Source organism: Aptenodytes forsteri, unplaced genomic scaffold (genome assembly GCF_000699145.1).
Source record: "Aptenodytes forsteri isolate BGI_AS27 unplaced genomic scaffold, ASM69914v1 Scaffold15, whole genome shotgun sequence".
Classification (NCBI taxonomy): Eukaryota; Metazoa; Chordata; class Aves; order Sphenisciformes; family Spheniscidae; genus Aptenodytes; species Aptenodytes forsteri.
In genome coordinates this window covers 3,531,050-3,547,539 of record NW_008795129.1, presented here as the reverse complement: position 1 = coordinate 3,547,539, position 16,490 = coordinate 3,531,050, and the positions used below count along the sequence as shown (strand labels likewise).

Here is a 16,490-nt window from a genome sequence, read left to right as displayed (position 1 = left end):
CTAAACTGCTAACTGTGGATGACAAAAAAAGCCTGAGGCTGTGATGTAAAGCATTTTACGCACTGCCCCCCACCCCGCAATGCCTTTCCATGGTAACGTTGAAAAACACGCCAAGTGCTTAGTTTAAGTCATGTTACACTGACAGTTTAAGGACCTTGGTAGAATCTGACATTTAATTTCCTAAATTAGTTACCATTAGTGGTTAGTTACCATTATGCTTAAGGCAGCAATGGAAAGGAGAAACCGTCTCGGATCGGATTTTGAAGTATCTCCTTGTAAAGGAGCGGGTTGTGCAGCAGATGACTGAGCAATGACAACAGCCAGTATCTACAGAGCACGTGTCAATCCAAACTGAAAGCGATTGTGACCTAGACAATATAAATGACTGTGGATGTTTTCAAAGGATCTAAACAGATCAGCTTTGAATAGCACATCTGGGTTTTTAGAAAGCCGCAGTGAATCTGTCCCCGGCCATAAACTGAGCAGAAGCTTCGAGTCCAGCAGCCAGCAATGTGCTTCCTAACATTTCTAAGCAACGCTTTAACAAATAACGATCGTATTATAGGACACCCTCACGCAAACAGCAAAACCCTCAAACAAAAAAAGCGAGGGCTGGTAGAGCTGATTCTAACGTGGCCAACCTTTCACTCTTACAGAGCACGTACATAAAGGTTTTTGCAAAACAATAATAGAGGTCAAGTTTACCATACCAAAAAAGCTTAAGTATTTCACTTACACCAACGTTCTGCAACCTAAATCTGACTTTCAACTTTTTCTGATATTAAACTTAGAAACACAGTTCAATTTAAAATTCCTGGGTCAGATTAAAATTAATTATTTCAAATACGAACAGTAGATGGAAGTTGATTTGGGGAGACTAAAAGACATTCCACCCTGCATTACTGTGGTCATCCTTGGTGCAAGTATCCACTATCGATACGCATCTGCCAGTAGCTTTCCAAGCTTCACCAAGATTCTCATAAGCTTTGGTTCTTGTTTCTTTGCTCCTGAGCAAACTTCCTTGCGAGTGAAGCTTTGCATTTAATGATTAAAGCGTTTTAGCGCATCTGTATCCTTTTACGTGACTAAAAAAATCCCCACCATTTCACCTGTCATTCAAAGCAGAATATCGATCAAGTCTGGCTCATACATACTACTACTACGAGACGAACAGATGAATAGGGCTCTATGTCCTAATGACATTCGTCTGTTTTATGGCAAAAAGTTCATTACATGCTAGTAACAAGCGTTAAATGGGCAACAAGAATTGAACGATTGATAATGAAATTGTAGCAAAAAATAGGCAAGGAAAGAATGAACAGATACTGTCTGTCCTGCCTCTGAAAAAGCCTTGTTCTTCCATGTAACTAACATAATGGCGTTTCAAGGTAAAACGTTAGAAAAAAGAAAGCTGTTTATGAGACTGTTCCTCTCAAAAAGTGTTCAGACTGAAACCAGAAGGGACCTGCCTCTTTCTAAGGGAAAACCAGCCCCAGCCCCAACCATTTGCCTCTTCGCTGGAGAGGCCAATTCACAATTCAATAGACACAACTACAGCAATTTTTCCATTTCACAATTGGAATTTAATAAGCTTTGAAAGGAGAGCTGTTGTTTAACACTATAAACAATTTCGGGTGCTGACGTTGCGTGTTTGCCATTAAACTAAATACAGGCAGGCTCTGTGAACTAGGCCGGTCTTCCCCGTTTGGCTCACCAGGTGGCAGCAAGTTTCTCGACAGCACAAGTCCCTGCTTTAAAACAAGCCCCCCAAAACCTTCCTCGAGCACGTGCTGTACTTCTGCTTCTCAGTTCGACTAAAATACATTTACCCGCCTCGGCCCTCCCCGCTGCCAGTGCCCTGCCGCTAAGAGCACCACAGATGATGGTTTGATCCAGCCGTTCAGGGAAGAAGCGGCCTGTTCCCTGGGACCCACGCGGTGCCCGCTGAGCCCAGGGCAGGGCAGGAAAGCTCCAACTCAAACCAGGAACCAACCACGCCTCTCGGAGCTTTTCCTACCTGTGTCCTTTGGCTGACGGAGCCGTTTCCAAGCGTTCTCCCCTCCCTAGCCAAGAACAGACTAAGGACACACAGACTTTCCCCGCCCCCCCTCCTTAAAACACTGAAAGCAGAAAACGAGGAATGCAAAATACTTACAGTTGTCTGGGAGGGAGGATATAATTTCTTCTCCCCAACAATGCAAGAATTAGAGACAGCTCCAGACTCCACCTTTCAGAAACACAGTAGTAAAAAATGAGTACCTACTTTCCAAACAAAGAAAACCCACAGACGTAATCCTGTTACCTGACTACTTGCCTAAAGGGCGACAGGAGACACACAGCACGACAAATCGGGTCAACAACCGCCCGAGAAATTTTCCTTTACTGCAGATCTGCCTTCGTACCTGGCAAAAACTACTACGGACAACGGATATTGCAAGGGAATCCTCAAGGAAGCAAGCAGCATCGCGGCTGGGGACCTTCTGCCATACAAGTGTCAGAACCAGTTCTCTCCAATTACAACGAGGTCTTTCCAGACAAAGACTGAATCTGTATTTTCTCCCCATGCACAACCGAGATCCGAGTATCAAATCATGACAAATCCTGTCTTGTGAGGTTGAGAAATTTTCCACTAGCGCTTACAAGGAGGAAGGGACCATCATAACGTTCATCACGTGTTAGTTCTGCTCTAATACGACATCATACATAGACCCTACAGCTCGCTAGTACAGGCGTGCTTGATCTAAAAACACACACACAAACAAAAACAAACTTACCATTTTTTAACTCGATCTTCCGCGCTCAAACTTTGAGAAGAGTTTCCAATTAGAACGCATCTGCAATAAAGTAAAATCCAACATTAAAACTCCATTAGCAACAGCGTGCTTATTATTTTTAGTGTGCTTATTAGATGAGAATTAAGATCTTTTATCTTAATTCTCATCCTGTTCAGCAGCTTGTCCTTACTTTAAAAAGAATATACCAGAAAGACCAAATCGGGTATCTGTACTGACTGTCAAAACAGTCGGTCCTCCCCCTCTGCTCCCAAAGCAGCCCCAAGACACGCCGGTGTCTTGACCGTTTGGTTCAAACCAACACACAAAACGCAGCCGTACTTAACAGCCTTCCTAGAATCAACCAACACCGCTCTTACAAGCTTGTACAAACCGACAACGGGTGTCCAGTTTAGCCGACAGAAAATACCTAGGTATTCCATTTATGAGAGAGAACTCAAAAGCAAAAAAAGCAGCAGCAGCAACAGTGAAATTAAACAGCATTTACATTGAACTAGTTCTCTGCAAGTTAAATCTGACCTTTTAGGCTATTTTTTTTCAACAGCTTACATTTTGAAGAGCGTTTCTAAACAATTTTCAAGGTCAGATCAGACCTACGTATGCCAAATAAAACCAATACACAATGATAGGAGCCGCAGCCCATGCACAAAATTTATTGTGTGCTACTGTTTATAAAATACTTGAATAGTTCAGAACATGCATAAAATTTCCAACTTAGGGGTATGTACAGATCGTACTTCATGGCAAACAAACAAACAAAAAAAAAAAAGGGAGATGAACTCTAGTGACATAAGTTTCAAGTTGTGTTCCAGGGGATGAGAAGGACATGTAGCAAATGTCAAAATATATAACAAAGTACAGTGGCAATCAGTACAGTCCATTATTTGTGAACAAATTAGCACAGGGCTTCAGTTTTTATTTTAACCAAGCAGTCCTGTAGATACCGAAGTACATGCAGTCTCAAGTTTACACTTTCACTAATGCCTTAGCAGTTGAACAGAGCAATTGCTTACGCGCTGCTTTGCCTAAACAAAAAGTATGTCCGATACAGTTTCAGTTTCCTTTACAGGTTTAAAAAGAATAAAAAGCTTGCAGCTATTCAGCCCAGTGATTATCAGCTATTTATGCAACCGTAATACTCACAATAAACTAAAAGTACCCATAACATCTAGGTAACCTAGAGATGTACATCGTAGGTCTATATATTAAATATTTGCAAAATGAAAACATGCATACACAAAATACAATGCCAAGCTTTACAGACTTGATATGAATCAAAATTTACTTAAACAATGTACAAAGTTCAATTAAAAGTACCTTAAAATTAACACTTCCATATTTTTCTTACTTTTAAAATTAGTATATATAATATTTTTTTTTAAAATTCAAGGTGGGGAAGAGTCTTGAAAAAGCTGGGCAAAAAAGTTTCTAAATTAAATATTTTTTTTAAATCTGTTTTCAAGAAATAAACATTCCTACATAGAAATCTTCTGATAAGCTGTAACTAAAAAATACAGTGAATACAATATAGAATTAGCAACATCGAAGGAGTAAACCTGAGGTCAGCATTTTACAGAATGACCAACTGAGATTTTTTTTTTTTTGGCATTTTTTCTGTCTATTGAAAATACAGTTTTTGCAGCCTCAGATATTTTAAGACCATTCTAATCTATCGTTTTAAAGACATTTCATGAAACCGATGTCCATTAATAAATAGTTAGCTCTTAGGGTTGTATTTGAAAGTCTGATTTTAAAAAACAAACAAACAAGCTACCTCTACTGAAAGAAAAATCCCATTTGTAAACTTAAAAGTGTTGACGACGGTAAGCGTACGATGCTAGTCTAGGTGTGCTTTAGTGACAACAGCCCGATTCCTTCCCCAGATCTCTTCCGAAGCTTCAGCAGCCAGCGATGGGCTTTGCGTAAGTAGGCGAGGCGCGCTCCCAGGAGGTCGGGTCAGCACGTAAAGAGAGGGGCTGTTGTCTCAAAAGCACGGCGGTCTTTCTTCAGCGGGATCAAGTCAGGCGGTTGTCCACCTCGCATCAAGTAGTCGCTTCAAGCGATCCCCCTGGCTATTTCATCTGTTGTCACATCAGAAAGCGGTAATCTAGGAATTCTCAGGCAAGACATGAGTGAGTAAACCAGAAGCTGACGTGGTCACTGTGCATTGTTGTTGCCAGTTCCATTGTTTCCATTGGCATTTGTTGTGTTTATAGTATTAATACCGTCTTGCTGAAGAGCATCTTTTCTTGGTGGCATTCTCTCATTGATCCTATCCAAACCTTTTGCTTCTTCAAAACTGCAGATTTTATGTTGCGGAGAGAATCCTCGTATTGCTTAACAAAATGCAAATTTGATATGTCAGTAATGGAAAAGTAAGTTGAAAGCATATACTTTTTCTAACAAACGATGCTTAAATACAGCTAAGAAATCAGCCACAGAAACGTATGGCTCTGCATCTGTATTAGTAAAGGCTTCTCTAACCCGCTTTCCTGAAACGTTCAACGGCAACCAGGATTTCAGTTCGTAACAAAAAGAACAAAGTATGGCAAATATTCTGCAAGTAGGAATCAAGGGGTTTAAGCCCACTCGATTGCTTCTGCGTGCCCCTGGCGTGGCCAAGCTATCAACACCGACTGCTTTTGCTGCCCAGCGCGTCAGGCTTATCTCGACATCCCCCTTCTCTTCGGTGGGATGTCGGTAAGATCTAAGCAGCGCAGCAAGTGCAGTGGAGGCAAAGCAGCGCAGGGTTGCAAAAGTAAGAGTCGACTGACAGCCTGCATACGCATCGATGGCCTGATCCTGCAGTTTTCATGCAGGCAAAACTGCGGGACGTGGTTCGCACCCTGTGCTAACCGTGTGGACGATGGAAATGGACGCAACCACAGTCACGGAGTTAGCACTGTGGTTAAACAATGGGATCATTTAAATACAAGTGTATTTAAAGTAAGCATAGAAAATAGGCATTATTTTGCCAGGGATTATTTTAATGAATCAGGTCTGTAGTTGAATTTAGACCTGAAAATGGCTGACTACATAGTAAGACTTTGGGATGAAATAATTCTTTGGAGATTTAAGCACAGCTTTCCACTCACAACAACGGGACCTCTTGCACGTGTGTGTGAGAACAGAATATGGCACTTGTTTATATTTTTGGAGCTCTGACCTCCTTAATTAAAAAACAAAGAATACGGTCGTTAAATGGTGCTTTGCGGCCAAATCTGAACAACCCCAAAGGTAGCGCTCTCAGCTGCTATGCTGTTTGTTGTTCACTTCACTGAATATTGAGCAAGAGGAAATTAAAGTATCTCTGAAAGGACAACAATCTGACGTTGAATACTCTGAACACCAAATAATTTGATGGCATTTTGCTCAACACCACTAGCAAAGGATGTATATACAACTTATTTAGCCCAGAAGCACTGATAATCCATGGAATTTAACGTGCCTCATGCTGGCAGGATGGCGTGTATACTGGAAATAAATTGGGTCAACAAATTATGTTCAAAATCTATAGAAAAAAACCATTACATTTATACGTCTTGCACTACCAGATATGTTACGGAAAGTTTAAAAAAAAAATACGTTCAAAGCCATTAAAATAGATTTTATGAGAAAAGGCATGCATAAACAACCCTCCTTCCACATATAACCCCCCCGCGATCAAACAAAACTTTGCAGTTGAATGCAGAAAAAAACCACTGAACACTACCATTTTTAAGGACTTCAGGACAACACCACGTATCACAACATGCCATTATACAGAAACCCTACTGCGTATTTCGCAAAAACAAACAAAAAAAGACCAAAAACCCCCAAGAATTTCCCTAAAAGATTAAAGATAACCGTATCATCCTAAAGCCAGAAATGAATGTTACATGTAAAAGGGATGAATCAATGCCGTTGATTCATCCCTGCTTGTGCAAGTTGAAAGTAAAACACACCCACACAGAGTACTTCCGAATTCCCTCCCAGACACCACAGATCTCTGCCAATGGCAGAGACTCTGATCATACCTTTTTCAGCCTCAATTGCCTCTACAGTGGCTGTACAGAAGTGAGCAGATGCATGCAAAATGAATGAGAAAGATGAAGAGTGTAATATCGCATAGCAGAAAAGGCAATGATCAATTTAATATAGTACGCTACGCCAGATTAGATTACAATTATTTAAAATGGTAATTAAGGTTTTGGGGGGTCGGTTTTACGTTTAAGTGAAACTTCTCCTGAATTTTAACTCATACAATTTATCAACTAAAAGTATATCAAAGCAACGCTAATTAACTGATGTTATTAACTGCACATTTCTGTAAGGTTGTTTTGGTCTTGGTTTTTTTAAAGACAGCAACAGAAAATTTCAACTGTTGTTAAGGTTGTGGTACGGTTTTTAAAAAAAAAAAAGCTACAAAACTATTTGAGACTACTATTTCTGAAGATTAAAATGCATTAATGAGCTTCATTAAATTACCAGGAAGGACGCTATAAAAATAACACTAGCAGTGTTCTAATAATAAGAAATTATTTTTCTCTTTATGTTTAGCTCCCTGAAGTTTAACTAGGACTTCAATTTCTCACCGTATTTTAAGCTAAAATGGGTATCTCTGAGAACCGAACCGTGAAATTCACACTGTAAGAGACAAATCTAGCAAGCCATATTTACAAAGTCTCGTAAATTGTTTAGTTGAATCAACGACGAAGTCTAGAGCAGGAAGAGGTCTGGATTTAACATAGTCTTGGTGGGTGAATTAATGTGAATACGAAAAAAAATCTAGCTTACTAGTTGTTTTTCGAACTAAATAACCATGACATCTGCTGTGATTTCTTAGGCGTAAGATCTCTCCCAATTGTTTTAGCTCTAGAAGTCAAAGCTTTAACATAAGGTTATTAGGATACCAAAATCAAAATAACCTTCTATTGGGGCAGACTTGCTAAAGAAACCGCTTTGTAACTACGACCTAAACTGTAGCTAAGTTTCAACGATGGTCACAGCTTTTTACCTCCCCTGCTATGTGCCACGCCTCCAATACCGTCATTTCAGAAATATTAACAAATAGCGTACATAGCGGCAACCCTACTTGTGTAGTGCTCGATACATATTGTTAACAACAAAAATCGTAACAGAGTATGCAAGCGATTGTTTGTTGGGGAAACTAGCTATGTAAGAAAATATGGCATTAGATCAGAACAGAATTCTTTAAAGCGAATTAAGTTTATCACTTCTCATTTCCTATCCAACAAAACCCAGACACAACATTTCAGTTGCCTGCACTATGTTGTTATGTATCAATTGCCTACGCTACGCCTTAACCTCACTGTTGCATAAAATTGTCATTTCCACTGAGATAATCTAAAAAAAATAAATAAAATTAGATACTTGCATTAATTGCTACTAAAATAACGTGGAATACTTACGGGTAATGCAGCATTTTAACTTTTACATACTGCACATTCCACGGTACCAAGAAAAAACCCAACCAAATTTCCTGCACTTAAATCTACAGAGACAAGGGCAATCCCAGAATTAAATCAAAAAGCCACTTGAATGGATGGTTATTTATGTTTACATTAAGGGAAAGAAACTTTCTCAAATTGTAACAATAAATTAGTTTAAGAGTTATTTTAGAAAGTCACCAAATACATACTTTCATACTATAATCAATTTGCCATACAAATACAAAACTATGTAAAAAAAACCACCTCTTTCCACCATTTCCTGTTACCTGTGAAGTCTTTGTTTTCAATCTTTTCCTGAAAAGATCACGAATATTGATTTATCTCTGTAAATTACGTAGCTTGGTCATAAATACAAATTTCAAAATTTACTCCTAGTTCATTCTACTTGTAGCACTATTATTCCAAAAAGACCTTGGAATATACATCACAGTTAAGAAAAAGATAATTTTCAACTTGACATAAAAGAGCAAACTGACTGGAAAATAGAAGCACTTAAAAAAACCCCACACGGTAAAGACTCAATTTGGAAAATAATTTTGTTGGATTCTCTTTTGCAGGTACATCTAAATTAAAACTATATTCTTTGTAAACCCTGATAAACCTCAAATAAATACTGCATCACACTAACGTTAACAGGTAATCCTGCAGTCTTTGCTCAGAAAGTTCTCGACTTGAGAGCAAATTTTAAGCAACAGGGCTCCGTGGCATTTCCATCCTCAATTCCAGCTCTCCCCCTGCTTTACTTAGGGGACAGATCTGATACAAAATCCTTGCCAACTTTCAACATAAAACCAAAAAACTATCTTACTGCCCCTCTGACTGACAGCCAGGGCAGCAATGAAAGAGAAGAAGTATTTGGCTAGTTCAACTGATTTCCATGGAAGTACTTACAATTTTTTATTTAGGCTTGTGTTCAGTATGTTGCTGAATAAGGCTTTAGGTGTTTGGGGTTTGTTTTTTTTTTTAACAGATATCGACTCAATTTGGAAAATAATTGTTGGATTCAGTTCACAGAATAAGTCACTAGGAAATGCTACTTTAAAGAACAGTACTTAATAGGGTCTTTAATATTTCAGCTACTATAATGCAAGCAACATAATAAAAACCATAAATCTACATTAAATAGAAATTTAGAAACATACAAAAGCCACGATTTCCCAGAGTCTATTTTTATCCTAGTACATTAAAGCTATCTAAAAATAACCTACGATTTGTTGTTCAAAAATATATCCATATAGTTCTGGGACAAAAAAAATCTCATGTTGACTTCTTCCATAGGATGTAGTTTTGCACTTTTTTCCAAAATTATCTTTTTTAACTGACTTGTCTCTGTTTAACCCTTTCACTACGGTTAGAATTTGCATTTCGCCCTCAGACTGCTCTGTTTTGCGGTAAGGATCTGTTCAAGCGCTGCCCATAAAGCAGCTGCGTTAGACTGACTAACGCTGTTAGACTAAGTACTCTGCATTACGTCCACGCCAACAAGCTTCTCTCCTCTGCGAATGGCCGGTATCTCACAGAAGACAGCAGGTGTGGCTGAACAAATCCCTGAAACAGTAGTGGTATTTGCTAAGATCTAGTACAGAGTATGTTACTGACAGTAAGAATTATAATAGGCATATATGCAAAAATTGCATTTGCATTGCATTAATGGTGACTTACATATATATGTCTATATATATACACTTGCCCTGATAAAAAAATTTCAGCCCAGCTCTCTAGAGAAATGTAGACATACACTCCAATTTCTTCTAGCTTTCAAAGCTTCTTACAGATTTAATAGCAACCAGCACAACTAGGCCTTTTCTCAATGTGCCACTGAAAAGTGAGCACTTGCAAGACTGAAACCTGGAAAACCCATGACATATTGGTCAATTTTGTGAATTTTCAAGCAAACGAAAGAATAGAATTTTAAAAATACTACACTTAATGTCACGTTCTTTTATTTTCTCAAATCTAGACTACTTTAAATTACTGGTAGTGTGTTGATCAACACAGTACAATATACTTCAAAAAGTAATTAAATATTTGTAGTAAGAAATCCTACTGTACTACCAGTGACCATATTTTTGCCAAGAACATGAATTCACTGATTTTATGATGGTTTAGAAAAGTGTCAATTAGCAAAGTTTTATTTTATTTTTGGTTTACTTCTGGCATTGCAATTGAGCATAATCAAGTGAAAACGTCTACTTTTTAAAGACTGAATCAGTAAAATTCTTATCAGTAAAAAGAAGTTACTGCAATTTAAGGAGAACTAACAGTTGGCATGAGTTATCTTGAACAATCAACATGACTAAAACAAATGAGGTATATTAACGTAGCACATCAAGGAATATTGCCATCAAAAGTTCTAGTCAAGAAAAAAAAAACCACACCCACAAAAATCCAAAACGTATTTTGCATACTTTCCAAATGTCCCACATTTTCAGTAATGGTAGAAAGTCATATGTTTTAGGTTAAAAAAATTTTCTAGTCAGTTTGATCCTCTCTGGTATTTGTAATGCAACATGGATAAAAATCTGTTAAATGAGTGAGAGGAATGCAGACTCACTTTTTTAAGCATAATAAAGTATCTTATTAAACAATGAAAATTAAAACTAGAACATATGCTTTTGGAATAGTTGGATGGATTAGGAAACATACACCATTTCTTGTTATAGACATTCACAAAACAATCACATACATACACTGGACATATAAACTTACTTGTAGACATTATATGTCCACTGAAAAATGACTTAAAACGTGACATTCATGTTTCAAAGCTATTAAAAACCAGCTTTGATAGTTTAATAGAAAATGTAGTGAAAGGCTTTAAAAAAACTACATAGAAAATTTAAAAAATTCAAATAAACAGCCTAAATCACAAAATGAGAAAAGCAGCTACTCTTGGAAAATAGATTGTGTAAAAAGTGGTACTCAGATATCACAATCTTTCAATAGTTATAAAATTCAGTGGTCCCGTACAACAGTTTTATACTTTCGATTAAAGCCTGAAGATGGCCAATAAAAAGTCTTTGAATAATTTATGTTAAGAGTGCTGCTGATACGCAGTCCCGTTTCAGGCTGGTATATTTTAGTTATCCACCATTGTGAACAGAAACCGGGACTTCATTCTTTTAATACATTTGGTACGATCTCATAGCATTCTCCCTAAGCCTAGTTAATCGTTTATGGGCCTTGTGAAAAATATGATCCAATGATTCAACAAACTAAAAAAAGAAGAAAAACCTTTTACAAAATATTCAATGAGCCAGATTACAGGTATATTTTGTATAGAGTTTTTTATTTTCATGCAAAAAAAATATATGCACACTTAATAACACCCTTTTATTTTGATTTATTTACAAGTTTTAAATTCAATCCCTTTATTCTCAACTGATTTTATAACAATTACTGAATATTTTTCCAGTACATTATTGTTCAAAATGCACAGACAACGTGCAGCAGCAAATGCAGCAAACCTCAAAAACAAGGTGCTACAACATTGCTTCTACATCAAGAGACAGACAAGTGTCTGGGATAGTGGTTTAATTTTAACACTTATACAGACATACATCTATACCTAGAGAGAGACAGACAGATCTAAGAAAGCAGCTACATCTGCAGAGGAAGGAAACAGCATGTTACAAGGACAATTCAGGGAGGTCAATTATACATAGAACATTTGACAAACAACATAGAGAACAAACTTTGGCATTAATTACCAGGGTACAAAACGTAGCACATTTCAATCTATCAATGGAGTGTAATATGGAACTCTGCAGCCTGTAGCTGTTTGTTAATATTAGTATCAACAAGTATTTGACATTGTCAATGAAAATACTAACACATCTATAGTAAGACCATTTTAATGGAAAGTGGACAAGTAATGATGCAAAATTACACTGCCGTTTTTGTTTCTGTCATGATCAAATGCCTCAATACCAGATCTGTAAGGTCACCCCACTTCAGGCATCTGTGCCACCTCAAAAACTGTAAACTAAGGAAGCTCAGAGTCTGAAAAACGTGGCCTGACACCGCCGAACTCATTTGCTTTTAGTTTTATACCCTGGTTAAGTATCCATTTCACATTGCCTGATTAACACATAACACTATGCTCGTATCAGCCGCTAAGACAAGAACTGAAAAGCATAAGAAATTCCCTGCATGCATTATGTGTAGTGTTAGCAAAAGAGTGAGATGTGCCCCAGTCCATCTGAGGCACAGCAAGTTGCATAACATCATTACCACTTTGCAGGGTCTGTCGTCCTCCAGCCAACACTCCACTAGGTAACATTCCAGTGGGAGTCAAACCCTTGAGTGTCAGCACACTTTCACTCTCCTCCCTGGTGTGAGAAAAAACAGTAACAAACCCTTAAATATCCACTCATGAAAACCTGTAGGGATGGGGAGAGGGAGAGACGATTTTTGCTGTGTTTTATGCACGTCAAGACTGAATGCAAATTCAAATTCAGACAACTAGAAAGGAGAAAATATTTCTATTCCATACCAGTCTTTCCTCTGCCTAGGAGTTATGAACACCGATTACTTCTGAGTCAAATTCTGAGCAATTATTCACACGCAGGCTGATGAGCTTTGAAATTAGCACTGAATGCCTCATGAGGTACTGAACGTATCTCGGTGCCATGAAACAATCCACAATTTCGTTCAAGGTGTCTGTGCTTCAGGTAATACCAACTTTTAAAAATTATCCCTATTTGAACAATTATGGTCTGTGAAAAATTTTGGGTAAATGTGATCATGAAATCTCTAGATCTAGACAGGTACAAGAAAATGGCATCTTTAAAAAGCTGAAAACAAACAAACAAAAACCTGAAACAAAAAGCCCCTAGCCCTCAACTTTCTGGTATGCCAGAAATTTTCCGAGCCAGTCCTGACCTCCTCCATTACACCCTTGCTTCCAATCTCTCTATTTTGGTATTGTCTTTCCAACACTCGTAGTTAACAGCTGGACAAATAACTTGTAAACTAAAGATCATGTTCTCTAATTTCTTGAAACACCTCTCAAAAATAACTTACAAATATTCTTTAACCAAATGTACCAACATCAACGGGGTGCATCAATATGCCAAACAAGATTCTGATGCATAATGATCTCCCTGAAAAATGTTTGGCATCCATTATCCTGGAACAGAGATGTTTTCCTAATATACATAATAAGAGGGGTTTTAGGAATGCAGAAGTCATGGAAGTACCTGAGAACAGAGAAGACTCTCGCCATCTTGCCAATTGCACGAATTTTGTTTCTGATTATTTCTTTCCGTGCGGCAGCTGTACCTACTTTCAACGGAATAAGAGAGAGTCTCAAGCTCATGAGTAGTTACAGGGTCACCATTTTAAAGCGCATCAAATTCAACACAACTGTTTAAGTTCAGTACTCTTCACAGGAGGCCAGTACCCAAACACTTAAGGGCACAAAGTTATAAAATTACGGCTTCAGAATGCCATCAAAAGCATCACCTCTGTGTCCACAAAACACACACAAAAAAGTTTAGGATGGTCACAGTGATTTCCTAAAGCTAGCAAGCATCTAAATTACTGCCACTACAGTGTAGTAACTATCATAACTCATTTGCCTAAATTTTACACTTGAAATTCTTCACTGACATCTGTGTATATCAAAATGTAGGCATGCAGCCCAATATAGAAGCCAAAGAGATATTAAAGCCACAAAAAATAAAGATTTCTTGCTAATTCTTATACAGCTGTCTGAGAGAAAACAGTAGTTTGTTTGCTTGTTTCTATGTCAACTCCCCAAAACACACCCCCACGAAATAAAATGCCAAAGAATTGCAGCGTTACCTCCCTTACCACCTAAGTCTATGGTCCGTATCATCTTAGGTTCGCATCGTTTGCGGAAATTACAAATACCAAAGATCTGGAGTAAGTACTGCATATTCCGCAAAGCAGAGAGATACCATTTGTGACAGGTAAAAGTGAAGACAAAACACTGAAAGGAGGCTGGCGATTGGGAAGGAGAGCCACCTTTGCCTGCCTTGACGTTCTAAAAACGGAAGCTCCTTTCTCCAACACTAGGTGTTGCTGGTTTGTTTCAACGTATAAAAGTAAAAGCCATCCTTCCCCTCATCCTCCCTTCCTTTTGCTGACTCCTCAATTCCACTAAAACAGAACAGGTAGACGAGGAGATCTCACAACTAAAATCCTTACTTCTCCTCAGCCATTGGGGAAGGAGAGTATTAATCACACCAAGGTAAGAGTAACTCAGTCATACTTTGAATTCAACCACAGGGGACCAAAAGAGAACAAACTCGGACAGCTACGTTAGGTATTCCAGATCTTCCATATACCATTGTTCTTCAACCCTGGGAGAAAGGTACTCATTAAAAAGTTGCCAAACTAATTTGCACGGATGTAGAAGAGAGGATCACAGAAGTGGACAGAGGAAAGCTGCGTATCCACAAATTTGTCTACTCGCATTCAAAAAAGGCAGCTGTGGAAGAAGCCTTTTTTCATCCCTGCTCACTAGTATTTAGCTTCCACATGAGGGTACATACACTCTAGCACAACAGAGTCACCCTTTTCAGACCACAGCTGCAAGAACGCAAGGCCTTCTGTCGCACAAGAGTGGGTAGACTTCCCACCCTGAACACCAAACCGAATAAAATACAAAAGATAAGGCGTATAGGGCCAAACAACAACGACAAAATCACACAAGAAGGAAAATGTATAGTAGCGACAAAGAAAAAAGGGAGCAAGAGACAACCTTTGTGTGAATACAATGAAAGAACCTCAGGGTACGACAAATATCTGCCAATCCATTGAATTTAAATGAAATGAAAAAGCCAGGAACTACTGAGTAAAGCTTTTTTAGACAAAGGAACAATGAAGCGCAGACACCAAATTAAAAAAAACAAAACCAGAAGGCTCAGGAAAAACTTTGAATAGGATAGGCGAAAACATTCAGTTTTTACTGAAAATAATTTATTTCTAATTTTAACTTTTAATTTTTAAAGTTCTAGAAGTTTTTACTTTCTCTCTTGGAACACTATTAAATAACAGCTTGAGGATCTAGAATGAGAAGGGGACTCTCAGAGTTTTTGAAAAGGCTAGGGCTAAATGAGGGACCATCAGTCCTTCCCTACAAGTTCCTCAATTTTTCTCCTACCTACACCTATTTGAGGGCTACACTGCTGCAGAGCTGTAACATGCAGGCTGAAAAGGTTTCAGGTAGTGCTAGTGCCCGTATCTCAATTCTGGAAGGTCCCTGTGCCTTAAAAGGAGAAAGGCTGGGTTTGGGTAGTTTTGGTGTTTGTTTCGGTTTTGGTTTTTGTGGTTTGTTGGTGTTTGGTTTTTTTTTTTTTTTAACATGACCTTTCATTGCCCCAGCCCTCCAGAAGCAACCCAGCCAAGCCAAAAGGCCAAACATATCACTCCAGGCTGCAGCACTGCACTAATGTGGCCACTCAATCCTGGTTAGTTCAGGGAAGAGACAGTAAAGTGGCGTCTGCTTGTAGAAGAATGTCTTGATTACACCCTAAATTAGAGGACATACGACAAAGAAGTCTCCCATTCTCCATTCTCAATGCCTGCACAAGAAACAAGCTCCGAAACGCTCACATTACTTTCCAAAGAATCCACATAAGCTTTGGAAACATCTGTATAATCTAATGCATTCCCAAGTATTAGAAATATTCTCTGGAAGTGACAAATTTATACAGAGAGCAAATTAATTATTAGGTAAGCAATGGTCAGAAGAATTTTTCTGCACAGAATCATCTACCCTGGAATTTCTGAAAAACAGGTGATAAACCATGAATTTAAGTTAGTAGGCTTCTTTTTACATTTTGTATCCAGCCATCTTCAAAATTGCACATACAATCAAAAAGTACCTTTTTGACATCTCAGTTGAAGGAAACCAACAGTACTACACAAAGCAGGTTTTGGAACATTGGCTAAAAACATTCCATGCACAATCTTAAAAAAAGCTCACGATAAAACTATTAAAGAGCAAGACAGACAACTGAACGCTCCCTACACATGCAGGACCAAAGATAAATTTTAGAAATAGGTAAAAGAATGAAATTCTACAAAAAAAAGGAATGGAAGAAAGGAGGAAAAAAATTCATGCACAGAAAGACAGATGTCTTGGAATATGACTTCTGATAACAAAATACACAAGGCTTTATAAACATCCATTAAAACTGGTGGTGGTGGTGTTAGTAGTAGTAGTAGTAGCAGTAGTAGTAGTAGTAATAATAATAATAATAATAATAATAAT

The 16,490-nt window shown here is 38.1% G+C and overlaps 1 protein-coding gene across 5 annotated transcripts in view; it reads right to left on the bottom strand.

Moving 5' to 3' along the window:
- Positions 1-3,418: 3,418 nt before the first annotated feature.
- The window catches only part of PPP3CB (protein phosphatase 3 catalytic subunit beta), a 32,110-nt gene continuing 19,038 nt past the window's right edge, over positions 3,419-16,490 (bottom strand). The window contains exons 10-13 of one of the 5 annotated variants that reach the window (XM_009277666.2): positions 13,447-13,531; positions 12,479-12,576; positions 6,809-6,838; positions 3,419-5,128 (exon numbers count right to left, since the gene is read on the bottom strand). In XM_009277666.2, the coding sequence (XP_009275941.1) occupies positions 4,950-5,128; positions 6,809-6,838; positions 12,479-12,576; positions 13,447-13,531 (392 nt within the window). In that variant the 3' untranslated portion in view covers positions 3,419-4,949. Of the gene's footprint in view, positions 5,129-6,808; positions 6,839-8,517; positions 8,540-12,478; positions 12,577-13,446; positions 13,532-16,490 lie in introns of those variants that run through there. The other 4 variants (XM_009277668.2, XM_009277671.2, XM_009277669.2 and 1 more) reach the window with 4 other exon arrangements.